The following is a 13,695-nucleotide window of genomic DNA, read 5'->3' as shown; positions in this document are numbered from 1 at the left end:
GAAAGCAAATACAAAAGTAACTTAACGTTACTGTAAAAAGAGACACATTACCAGCTGATGCTCAGGAGAACTTCGGCAACAGCTTTCGCCCTATCATCCCTAATGTCTCCTCCGAAAAGCTATTATTTTCAGATCTGCCATTTGTGACCACAGGCTTCATAGAGCACACTGAAGTAGATATGTATCTCAGACTGACTGTCATACCTTTTATGCAGAAAGGATCGTCACAGCACACGTAGGGTAAGAATGGATTTCTCTGAAGGAGAAAGTGAAGTAGAGAACCACTTTGAGGTGGAAAAAATAAAAAAAAAAAGAGTATTTTCAACCCTACTATATTTAGGACAGCATCAATCCTAAACTGTAGTTTTCCACCCATCTGAATGACTTCCCCTCCCCAGTCTGCCCCAATGGACAGGTACAGTTTGCCAAGAGACTTGTTCTAGTACAGAACACCCACTTTCTTACTCATTTCATGCAGACTTCCACAAAATAGTTCAGAGAACCCCAATGGTCTGCAGGCCATGGTTTGCAGGTTAGAAAACAAGAAACAGGAAAACTATTGAGCTAGGACATGGAAAATGCCACTACTGACAACTGTTTCAAGAGCTTTACAGACAGGATCTGCAACTGTGGATCTACTGTTATTAAAAAAAAAAAAAAGGAAGAAAATTGTGTAATGGGCAAAACTCTTGTGACTCCTGTATCACATAAAACAATAAACACACGTTCTAAAACTCAAACATTTGCTACACCTTAAAGATTTGCTCATGGCCTGCATTTCAATACAGCATAAGTAGTAAAGGGTTGCTAGGCAGATCAGCAACTAGAGAAACTTTGCTAGCTTCAGCACAATTCTGTAACTTAAATAAGGGAGTAAATCAAATAGTTCAACAGAAACATCTAGTATCCCTTCAGGCAGTCTAGGGGATAATGACTGGGCTCTAAGCAGTATTTCAAGGGCACGAAGATCTCTCTTAATTCTGGTGTCAGATCTGCCAGTCCTGCTCAGATGTCCAACACCCGAGGGCTTCTAAAAGTGAAGTCCACATTTAGGCACATGCGTTGCTACTGAAGCATACTATTGTTTGGTGCAGGCAGGGTGTTGTGGGGTGGTCTTTTTTTTTTTGTATGATTGTTCTTTTTAAACTAAAACTGGCTTACAGTGGCCAGCAATCAATTTAAAAAAGTTTTGCACTCTAATGTCTATGCATTGGCTCTTCAGGAGGATCCTATCCATTTGTTTGAAAGATTGAGTGGAGACTGGTTCCTAAACTATATCATATAGGTAATAACTGAATAGGATTGTGTGATTTATACCGCTATCCTTGGAAATGCTGTCTTGAGACCAACTGCTAACTGTTGACTACAAAAGATGTTCAGTTGACTAAGTGTGATGGAAGTGGAAATACACTGACAGTCTTGATGTACAGAAGCTTTTGAACATTCTTATTCCTTAATTATTTAATGGCTATTACATGTGTCAAAAAGCTGCACAGTGGTTTAAGACGTGTCTCTTGAAAATACTGAACAAATTCCTCAGTTCTGGTGAGAGCAACATTTCTCATGTGTTACAAAACCATTCTGTTGCCCCTCTTTCCCTTCTCTCCCCCAAATGGCAATGAAGTGTTAGTCTCTAGACACTTCGTACACCCACACCGCCTGCCTCTCATACGTGACCCACAGAATAAGACTGAACACAGCACCTCAAACAGATAGTTATAGACAAGTGGTAAATATTATCCAGACTTTTTGAAGAGGAGGAGATGAGGTAACACTCAACCAAAGAGGTTCCAAATACAACTCTTACAATGCTACTGCTTTATAAAAAAGACAAATGGATCTGCTGATTAGTACAGTTTCCATCTAAACATTTTCTTACTTCTGGTAGCACTTCTAGTAAGGGAAACAGCTACTGAAGATTAAAATCTTCTAATAGCTTTTTGTTAATAGACAAACGTTCTCTTGATCGTGGACTACCTCAAAAGTATTCAGAAAGTGCTATTGCTATAACCAGATACAAATGCAAAGAATAGCTCTGGGCCTTAATGGAAAGAACCAAAAGCTAACATAGCTATGTGAAAAGTCATATTAGAGCCCAGAAACTTCTGGGCTCCAATCTTAACTTTAAACACTGCCTTTCCGTAGAATACACCACTTTTCTTCAATTTCCTCATGTCTAAAGAGGACAACAGATGTTCACTTCACAAGAACAACATATGGGTTGAAGTGTGAAAAAACTGAATATTAATAAGCAAATTCAATTACTAGATCTGACCTAAGCTATTAAAACTTAATAAATAAGACTTATACACACACACACACGACCACCATCAGAAAGTCAAAGTATACATCCAAAACAAGCAATTCTCAACTAGGTGACAAAAAAAGTCTTCCATCAGTAAGAATAATTTTGTAACTACCTGCAGGTAACGTAAACGTTACAAGGTCAGTCAGAAAATAGCAAGCAAAGTCTCCCTTTCGTTGATGAAGAGATGCAGCAATTTCACGACGAATTTGTTCTGTGACCTCTGGACATACCATGGCAGGAATGCACTTCGCTGCATGTTGTGACACCTGTAACATAACACGGTTACTGCACTCATTATTATTTCTAGTTAAATATGAAGACTTAGGAGTGATAACCACCAGCGGACAGTATTTTGTTAATAAGTAATACAACAGAAGTATAAACATTGGTACCCTGAAAGATTAAATGTTCAGTGACTCTCAATGAATTCATGTTTCATTTGTCACGTAGTTGATAACATAAAGCTGGTTAAAAACCACTTTAAATCAAAGAAGTGAATTAACAGGTGACCAATTCCAGCAGGAAAAGGAAAGCAAATAAAAAATAGACAAGAGCTAGATAACAATAGGAAATATACCTCAAATCTTATGCATAAGCCCAGCCTACATTTAACAAAGAACTTCATTACCACAGCACAAGACAGTTTCCTACAAAGAATCTTCCCAAACACTATTAAGCTAAGATATTTATATTTCTCCAGATTCTAATCATCACTGGCAGCAGGAACTCGTTCAATGATACAGGGCAAGTAACACTGGGATGACACTGGATATATTAAAAAAAAACCAACACGAAACTTTAGGACACACGTTTTCACTAGTTAATATCCTAGCAAAGGAAAGCATCACTGTGGCTCAAACACTACTAAGCATTTTCACAAATGGTATGTTGAGTAAGTATTCCTAGACACTGAAACAAAACCAAACAGAAAAAACTGTAAGACAGTATTTCAGCAAATTAACTTGTTTTTAAACGTGTAACTCCATCCACCCAGATAGCTATGTAAGCAGCACAAAACTACTGATATTAGCCATATATAAATACATATACTCTTCTCAAGGTTTTAGCTACATTTGTCTTGCTTCTTCTACTCTTTTTAATTACTCAGCCCTACGCATTCCATCACCTTTACACACTTCTCAGGCATGCTACTTTTCTCAGGAACACAGGCTTTCAGAATTGCATTAAGCATCAAAAGAAGGAAGGAGGCAGAATAAAAATTTGGCTCTGATCAGGTGAGGAACCAGAAGTCTGAGATGAAGAACACAGACAAAAAAAAGATAACAGAATTACTTATGGGCCGAGGAGGGTGGCAAAGATGGAGGAGGGTAGCAAAGATCACCAGAAATGAGGTGGACCGTCCAAAAATATACAAGGAAATGGAACACGCAAGAGCAAGGAGACCACAGAGAACCAACCAGTCTATAAAATGGGCTAAGAGTGGAAAAAATGCAGCAATTTTGCAAATAAAGAAATTTGTCCTTCTCTAGAAGAGAAGCTCCCAAGAAAACCAGGGAATAAAGACCAGGTAAGACGTACTCATTAACAAAACTCAGAAAAAACTACGCTGTCATTGATCTCAGTGTTTTGCTTTCAGGGCATTTCCTCTCCCCCACCCAAAGCACAGGAAGCTTCACAATAGCTCACTTCCACCGCCAGTAAGGTCAGAATGTGTGCCAAGACTGCTCATTAAGGAGAAAACTGAACATCCTCAAAACCACCACATACATACAGTCTTAAAGTAAACTCGTTTCTTAAGTACAAACATCAACAAAGGCACAAAGCAGCAATTCATGTATTCTAATAATATTAGCCCCTATCTTCCAGCAAATAAAGTTACATGTCACTGGCTGCAAACAATGGTACAGTTACATAAGGTTCCTATTCAATCTACACAAGGGCCAAAGTAACTCACCTCTGTAAGCAAAATTGCTAGCATATCTTGTCTCTGAAAGCGTATTGCCAGATGTACAAGCGTGTACCCAACGTCAAAAGCAGAAGGGCGATTTAGCAGGCGTACTTCATCTGCAGTAAGCTGGCGGGCAATATCTCCTCCTGATGACTTGTAAGCTTCAACAGCAGCTAAGTCACCTTCTACAACTCCTGAAGAAAAGAAAAAAATACAATTCATTTTAGCTAGTGAATGAGCCACTCTGGATCAAACCACCTTATTTAACACAGTTTACCTCTGTCTATTCTGATACAGACCTAACATATGAAGATAAACTGCATACCAAGAAACTTGCAAATTTTTATTTCTTTTTTTAAACAGAAGACTACAAAATATTTACACTTACCTCACCTCCTAGACCATTTCCACTATCCAGACTTAGAGCCATCTTTAATAGAGAAGTAAACAGAATACTTCTAATTCACTATTGAGAAGCAGCCCTATTTGCAGCAGCTCGAGAACAGAAGAATAAGAGCGCAGATCACAGAAACGAGAAAACCCTCTCTCCCCCTATTTTCTGTAGCTAAACCTCCTTGCCAACTCCTAAGAGTCAGCAGTTGAGCAGAGGCCATGCATGAGGCTGGAAATTGAGACTCAAGTCTATCCTTCACTCAATTTGCTTACTAAGACTCAAAAATTGATCAGAAGGGAAAGAGGTTAGTCTCAATCAGGGCACTCACTCCCATTCAGGACTAAGATTCAAGCAACAGACCAGAAAAACAAACAAACAAAAAACCCACCCCAACACCCCACCCAACACCCCAACCAAAAAACCCCACCAAAACAAAAAAAACCCCAACGCAACAAATTGAACTGCCTACTACCAGAGAAGCACACTAACTGCTGGGTTGCTGGCTAATCCAGGATTTAGAAAAGCATTCTTAGCTTGGCCAAAAAGTCTATCATTTTCAATATGGAGATTATAAAACTTTCAGAAGAAACTCAGGGGAGGAAATGGATTATCAGTGCAAGTCATTTCTCTACAAAGTTATCAGCTCTGCTTCGTAAGCCTCTACAGATGAAAGTTAGATTATTCATTTCAATGATGGTCTAAAGCAGGTTAAATTCCAAAATACAAACTCAACTGCAAATTTCAGTCATACAACATCTACCCATTCATCAAGGACTCAAGAGTCCTAACAAGCCAGGGCAGAATGAAAACAATACAGGACGACAATTTCGTAGTTTTCTGATGCATGTTTCTGGTCTGCCTGTACGGGAAGACATTCCTGTTCCACTCCAGCGTTAATGTCTCATTCTGCTTAAGTGCCTGCCTGTCTATTCACCCCAGATGAGTTAAAGAACCAGTTAGACAAGAGTTATGTTTGTCCAATTTTAGTTCTTGTTCCATAAGTTAGAACTTTGCTGATGAAAAAATATTTTAAAGAAAGGAGCTGCTACTGATGGAGAAAAGCTATTTCAGTGAAGGGAAATGAACACTGAAAATTCATTGGTTTTCAAGACGTTCTCCGAAACATTCATCAAAGGAATGCAATATGGGATGTGTGACCAACATAGCTGTGCTCCTGTTGCAACATTTCCACTTCTAGGTGGAACTAAAGCATACCAAAGCAAAAGGCACGGTTTTGTCAATACACGCTGTATCCATAACAGGAATGCTAAGTGTAGCATTTTAGTTCCATGCAATTGCATTTATGCCACTGATAAGGCAATACCAAGGCTGCTTGTGATATATCATTCCAACCAAATGCAGCAAACTGACTTGTTGGGTTTTTTGGGGTTTTTTTTTTAGACATGTATATATACATAGATATCAAAGTCAGACAATTTCTCATGACCTGCCCTCTTAAAACAAGTCATACTACAGCTTTGGCACAAGATCACCTGTTAGCAAACACCCAAGAATCCACAGGGAAAGAAGAATTTTGATAGAAGAGCAGATTCTCTGCTACCTTATGACACCTTTAATTTTTTATTATTATATTAATTTAGGAAAGACATCTTGTTAAAGACCAATAGCCACTTCCACTTTTATATTTTAACCACTTCTACTGACAGATGGAAAAATTCCAGTTATCATGTCTGCAACTTCCACCACACCACCCAATGACAAACATACCAAAGACCACCCAAGACTGGTAGGTAGCCACTCTGACAATCCAAATATCCCAGACTAATTTCAAAACTCAAACAATTAAACATCCCAAAAATGATCTTTCAATGACAGATACTTAGACCCAAATCACCATAACAGTTCCAGTCAGCCAGCCTGTCAAGTATGCAGTAGTACACTCTACTACAGCCTTAAGTCAGCGCCGGGTCAATTCGTATTTGTCATTATTCTTTTAAGCCCCTACCCTCAGCTGCTAAGGCAACTTATTACCATCCCACTCTTAACCAAACCTCAGCAACAACTGAGGTCTAGGACTGATGCTGAGAGGCCATCATGTGAGGTCTGGCAATGCCTTCAAGCACTAACTACTACAAGCTGCAATAAGGATCCAAATCTGTGACATGTGCTATAAGCAGCACTGCCAGTTCTTGCAGTTTATTCCCATGTCTTGCAATACTTGACATTCCTAAAAGCCCCATGTCCTAGAATTAATTACTAAAATTGTTATATAAGCTGTCATTTAAAAAGTACATTTCTAAACTTCACTGATGAAGTTTAAGCTAAAGATCAATACATACATCAAAAACAGGCAAACAGTATATGCTTTCTAGGCCTTATTTAAAAAATTGAGATCGTAAATGTGTTCTAGGTATAGGGTTGGCAATACTTTAGTAGTGAAGAACAGTCATGGCGTGCTAAATAACACATGAAACTAGCACAGTTACAGCTCACAGAGGGATGGTGATGTGACTATGTGCAAAAATGAAAAAAAGCATTAGGAAATGTTTAGATCAAGTCCAGACAAACTCACTTCCGGATGCACTAACCATTTTGTAACTGAGTCTCAATCGATAAACATGACACGCAAAATCAAACCATACAGAGCTCATTCTGCATAATTTTTTTTGCACAGAGCCCATTACAAGTTTATTTCCTCATAAGAAGCTTCCTCTTGCAAACCTGCTGCATGCTGTAATGTCTGGTACTAACCTGCACTGAAATACTGTGACCCAAGTACGCAGGGCATCACTACTGCAGGGCCTATACTCTATGGTCATTACAAACCTCTTTGGCCCCTCTTAGCCACTGCAAGAAAAGTCCAAATTTCTCTTTACTTGTTCTACCAAATATCTACTCCATTTTAGCTGCTTCAAAAGAACAGGGAAAATTCCTGAAAGCTTGTCAGGTGCCAGCCTGTTTACAGTGCCAGTCAGTACAACCCAAGGCTGCAGTGAACACTGGGCAAAAATATAGTAATAACAGGCAGACTTGCCAGAAATCTGAACTAGAAAACACAAATCTTGCCCCAAAACAATGGGGCAAACTTGCCTACATGCAACATTCATAAGAACTGCCTGCAATCCCTAAATTCAGTATCACCACTCCAAAATGAGGTCTTAATATACTTTTATTGTCAATAAGAGGCACATTCCTACAATGGCTTTGATTTCTGTGAGATGAATGGGAGCCTCCAATTCATTAAGTCTATTTAAACAAAGCTTAACAAAACACTATTTACAAGAAATATTGCAGAAATATTTACAGATGTTATAATTCACTACATTTCATAACACACAAGTGCCTGATTACTTACACAAGCAGCCTTTGAATCGTGTTCTGATACAGTGCTGTGCCAGTTGGATTACTCCCCACCGACACCCACTGCATTCCTCAGACTGTTGAAATGTCAAAAGGAAAAGTGGCATTTGCCTGAAGATGGTTCACACAGCACCCGTGAGTGCTCCAGCAGCTAGACCTCTTGCGAGGGCATAGCTCTGATTAGTTACAAGAGCTACACAAATGCAAACAGATCCTTATGACTCAATGTCTACTTCTGATCCACAGCAAGAATAGCTTTTCTTTTAAGTGGACTCCAGAAATGTTAGTTTGGTATTATTGCAACTGAAGACACCAGTCCATGCCTCCCCCTCCCCCCCCAAAGTTGTGCATTGCTTAACACACAAACACATGACTATAGCCTGACATCCTAAGTGACAGGACAGAATGCCAAGTGCTGCACCCAAGCCATGAGAAAATACAAGTGCAAGTTAGTATTCTGCGTTTACAGGTTCAACTGTGTTCCCATTTGCAGTTCAGACATTTCCTCTTATTGGAATATTCTTTCACAGCACCGGGAGCCAAGGTTTTTTCTTCTTCTAGCAAAGCCCCGACTCTTACAGATAGCACAGATCGGGAATATGCAATCTCAGTATACATGAGAAGATACATGATAGAGATTAAGAAGGTTATTTAAAAAGACTAAACTTAAAACACATTAATCACCCAATAACAACTATTTATACCATCTTGATCCTGCATTTTTCCTGCCACAACCGTTACAACCATCTTCTTTGTTAGATATCAGATACTACCCATAGATTAAATAAGCCCGTAATTAGCCTAGCTGCTAAAACCAAACTACTTCAGCTAAGGTGCTATTAAATTTATTCTTTAGAACATGCAAATATTTATAGGGTTTAGTGCAGTTAAGTAAACTTGGAAAATATGCAAGAGTTTACAAACATATCTAAAAAACTAAATCCTGTTTGCCCTAATTGCACAGTCCCAATGACTTCAGAACACCCGAATGTAAAAGTTTCCAGAGAAAATACTATAGCAGCAGCCTTTATTTATTTCACTGTCTTTCTGATAGTTCTGGAGCACACTGGCTGGCACAACTTGCAAATGAAATAGGCAGATTCTTTCAGATAGACCAATGCAGTTCTGCCATTTTACTACAGGGCAGCAGAGAGGCTGGGGGAGACAGAACTGGGCAGCAGCACTGCCTTAGTGGGTCAGGACAGGGGCCCACCAGCTCCACGAACAGTTCCCAACAGCAGCAAGGTTTAAATATGCAGCGAGAGAAACTAAAAGCAAGTAAGAACAGAGAATAGTAACCCTCACTTCAACTGCGTTCACTGTCAATTTAGTTAAAGGTTCCTCAACGATACCTCAGTTGAACTGCTGTGGAGACAAATGAGCAATTGCAGAGCAGCAAAAAGCAGTGGGTCAGACAGCCTACAGTAGCTGATTCTGCAGTAGGCTCCTGACCCTCAAAAACTGTAAAAGCATCACTGTGTAAGAGGCACATATGCAGTCTTGCATATACTACAGGGGAGGCATTCTAAATCTTTGAAAAGGCTGAACAGGATTAAGCTGAAATGAAACAAGCAAAACCAAAGAAAATTAATTTCAATAATATATCTGCTAATATAAATACAACATTTTTTGCTTAAATTAATGGAAGAGTGTGAAGATGCCTCTGTTTAGATAAAATATCTAAAGAACAACCCAAAGATTCAAGACGTCTTTGATTCAAGGAGGTAGCAATGCTACAGTAAACAATGCGTTCTCACATTTGAGTAGACTACAAAAGGAAACACTTCATCTTAAGGACGTCATTATGCCTCGTATGTGGGACAATTGTAATCAACTTCACTATTCCTTGAACTACTTGGTAATAGAAGGCAAATTTCTCAAACAAGCAAATTACACATTTTAAAAGTCACAAGTAGAGACAGCTCGCTCTGTTAACATATACCAGATCAGAAACATGGAACCCTGTGCTTGCTTCTCTTCTGCTACAGGTACAATTGCAAGTGGTCTACATCATATATGTGCTCTCATTTACTCATCTACAGACTGATCCTAAGATTGGTTTAAGTGCCAAGGTGACCTTCCAGCAAGTGAGGGGCTGATCAACTGACACATTAAAACCTAATTCCGATCCTTGCTGAAAATCTTACTGCTCCACTAGCATTGAGAGTGCTGAGGAGCTGTGGTTTGACCACACAAGCTGTAGCATTCTCTGGAGCTCAGCCCTCACCCTCTTCCAACTATTCACCAGGGGCGCATCAGGTGGTCATAAAGAAAGTTTTATTATCAATAACTACTCCATTTCAGCATTTTGAGCACCAAAAACATTCAGTCTGAGAAGAATCTCTCCTCTTAGAGGAAGAACTCCTTTGCAAGCAAATATGACACATCAATTAATACAAAAGAGAGGGATTGTCTGAAAAACCTTTATGGGCCTCTAACCCCACCCTTCACTTCATTCGCCTCTTTCTTCATTTCCAGAACCTCCCTTGTTAGTATTAGCACACAGTCAACAGCAGATCACTCTCTAGGTAATGACAACTTGAGACAGAACCTTCTGTATACTAAACTTTTTAAAATTCTTCAATCTCAGCAACTTGCATCAGCTTAAAAGTAAGTAAATACCTTCCAAGACGACATGTACCTTAAACTTGAAGCCATCCAATGCATGAGAGTATGACTATTGCCTATTCTTTTTTCCAGCTCTTATGCAAACAGCTCTTACCCCTATATACAGTCCATGTAGTATGTTTCTAACATACTATTACAAGACAAAGCAGCACACATGTAAGAAGAACTGTTGAAAAATGTCCTTATCCCCTCTCCTATCTGTCAGAGGTATCCACACCCCTTGTTGCATTAAAGGCTGACTGGTTCCTTGCAGGGTTGCACCCTAAAGGGAGGCTGGACAGTGGAAAAATCATGAATTATGTTAAAGTTAACCATCAGTGCTTCCGAGGCAAGTTTAAGTAACTACTTTTAACTTGATCATTTATTCAATTATTTTTAGCATAAAATATCACTGAGCATTTAAAAAAAGAAATCAAGAGACCAAAATAGAAGTGTGTTTCAGGAGTTAAGATTTTCTACCAATGAGTAAGGCATGCAGCATTTTACCTACTCTGAAAGATATACGCGCACACACAAATGTGAAGTAGTTATGACAGAATATACGTATAGGACACAGATGACAATACAAGATTTCTTATCCAGGTGAAAGTTGTAAGCTTACATCATTGTTACCTGGCACAGCAGACAAGTATGCCAAGTCATGCTTCTCAGTATCACAAAGGAACGGGGGAAGGAAGCCAGGCTGTACAGCTCACACCAAAGATTCTTCCCCCCCAACCATCCCAACAGGTACTGTTTGCCATATTTAGCCAAGGCCAGCATGGCAGGTAATCACCTGTCAGTGACTAATTAATGCTATAGTTCCTCAAACAGTTCAAGCTAGCCTAAACTGACACCAGCAAGGAACAGTGCATGACCCTTCCCCACCTCCAGCAGCTTGTTCCCACCCATACACTTCCCACTCCCTTACTACAGCATAAACAACCCCAGCAAGGTTTAGCTGTACCATGGATGTGATGAGGAAACCAGTCTGGGTTTACTAAAAGAGCAAAACAAACAAAGCAACCACCACACCTCCCACAAAAATATCCCCTAATCAAGCTGATCAAACTTCATTTCTAGCAAGATTTGTTTCCAGACGCACTTCATTGTACCTTGGCATGCAAACATGCCAGGAGGAGGACAGAAATAAGCAGCTAGGAGGACTACTTTGGGTGGCAGTGCCAGCTGAAAACACCTTGGTATGTCAGTCCCTTCAGACTGCTTTATTGTCAGTGAAGAGCCACATGCTCTGCAAAACACAGATCAGGAGGCGGCCTCCATCTCTCCTGTAGCTGCAGAGCAGTCTGGGACACTGCCCAGCCAACTTCATACCTAAATCTGGACAGAGCGACTCTCCTTTCCCACAGGGTTTGTGAATGTTTGGGTAACACATTTGGCGCTATTTCAGAAAACTGAAAGGAGAAAAGGACAGAGGGGGGGAAAAAAAAAAACTGTAAGAGAGATAAAGTAGTCGACAAAGGAAAAACTAAGCAGACACATGTGCAGGAATACTAGGAATGAACCAACAGTCCTTTTAAGGATGTACTGCAAAACAAGATTCATTACAGATTGCTCTAAATATTTTGGATTTAAGAAACACACTCCTAGTTGTTTGTTTCACACAGCTAAGACGAATGCATGTCTACTTGGTTTTGGAGCCACCATCCCCAGCAGGGGAAGTCTGGCCCATGATGGTAGTAGCTACCTTACTGACCTGAACTGAAAGAGAAGAGCAAACTCTCTTGCAGCAGTTAATAAGCAGGATTGGAAGAGAAATGAAAAGGAGAAGAAATGCAGTTTACTTTTAATCTGTGGGCTACAGTTCAAGCTCAGGAGTTAAAGACACAACCCAAGAATCCCCAGCAGTGTCCTGCAGCAACCACACTCCGCTAGCACCACTGTAAAACCTGAAGTGCTAGGAGAGGGGAAGCTTCAGCAAGTGCTGAAGTGTAAGCCCTAAGCAAACTCTGAATACTAGAAAAGTTTTATAGTCATGACCATCTTCATCCATTTGTACTACTTAAATCCACAGCCAGTTCTAGCCAGCCTCACCAGGCGCCATGGCAGTACCACTCTGCTTACGCATCAGATTCCCTAAGCCCCACAGGCCACCAAACCTCTCTTACAGTCTCTTTAGCATAGTTACCATGAGTTATATAAAAGAGCTTAGTTTTAAATATACATTAGCTTCCTCCCCCCAAGAACTGAGAGTCATCTTGGACTTCACATTAACCTTTTACTAGGCCAGTACAGTAGAAAGCATTGGTGTCCTTGCAGAAGCCATTTGTAATTTCTCATTGTAACTCAAACTGGCATTTGTAGCAAGTGATGTTATTCAACAGCCATAATTACTAGATGTTCTGCTTTGATTTTAATAAATTTTGACCAAATGAATCAGTTCTATAATCTCATCCTTTTGAGAAAGAATCATTTGACAGATACATCCACTGCTGCAAAAAACAAGTCAATAACAAAAATAACATTCAAGTACATTCATTTGCAGTTTGAAAGGGGGAATGCCACTAATCCTCCTGATTCAGAAAGAATACCCTCCATTAAGGAAACTATTCATGCTGAAATGCAGGAGTCGCACTCATCACATTTTGTACAGCCTACATTTGCAAGGAATAGAAGCCTTGATGGCATATTTATTTACTGAGGTGGGTAAAGCATTAATGTATGTCTCCAACAAAACAAAAAAACCACACAAACACGCACACACAGGTACTTTTCTAAATTCACACAAGATACCCTCTATCTTCATGCTTCAGCTAAAAAGAACAAATGTGGAAAAAAAGCAGTCTGATACATGTTTTTAATGAAACGACATTAAATTTAAGATCTAGTAAAAAGAATTTTAACTAGAGTTGAGATGCGAAGATGAAAGATAGTATCTTCTAAGAGAAAAGAAAATAACCAAGTCTGCCAAGAATTACTCCTACTCCTCTAATCCTTAACTTCAGGGAAAGCTACACTTTGTACATCCAAAAACTTTAAACTGATACATCTCTCCCACATAAGACAGACTCAAAGCAAATGGACCCTCCACAACTGATTGAGCTTAAACTCGGAGGTGTGCAGTCTGAAGTTACCGAAGCCTAACAAGCCACCACTTATCAGCCAGACTATGGTAACAGACTACATACCAACTCT

At 39.6% G+C, this 13,695-nt stretch overlaps 1 protein-coding gene across 2 annotated transcripts in view; it reads right to left on the bottom strand.

Moving 5' to 3' along the window:
* The window catches only part of ZRANB1 (zinc finger RANBP2-type containing 1), a 45,565-nt gene that overhangs the window by 14,350 nt on the left and 17,520 nt on the right, over positions 1–13,695 (bottom strand). For both annotated transcript variants that reach the window (XM_076339212.1, XM_076339211.1), the window contains exons 4-5: positions 4,224–4,411; positions 2,421–2,574 (exon numbers count right to left, since the gene is read on the bottom strand). In XM_076339212.1, coding sequence (XP_076195327.1) covers positions 2,421–2,574; positions 4,224–4,411 — 342 coding nt within the window. The remainder of the gene's footprint in view (positions 1–2,420; positions 2,575–4,223; positions 4,412–13,695) is intronic.

Source organism: Aptenodytes patagonicus, chromosome 5 (genome assembly GCF_965638725.1).
Source record: "Aptenodytes patagonicus chromosome 5, bAptPat1.pri.cur, whole genome shotgun sequence".
In the NCBI taxonomy this organism is placed as follows: Eukaryota; Metazoa; Chordata; class Aves; order Sphenisciformes; family Spheniscidae; genus Aptenodytes; species Aptenodytes patagonicus.
Note: the sequence above shows the minus strand (reverse complement) of the source record. Positions and strands in the feature narration are given on the sequence as shown.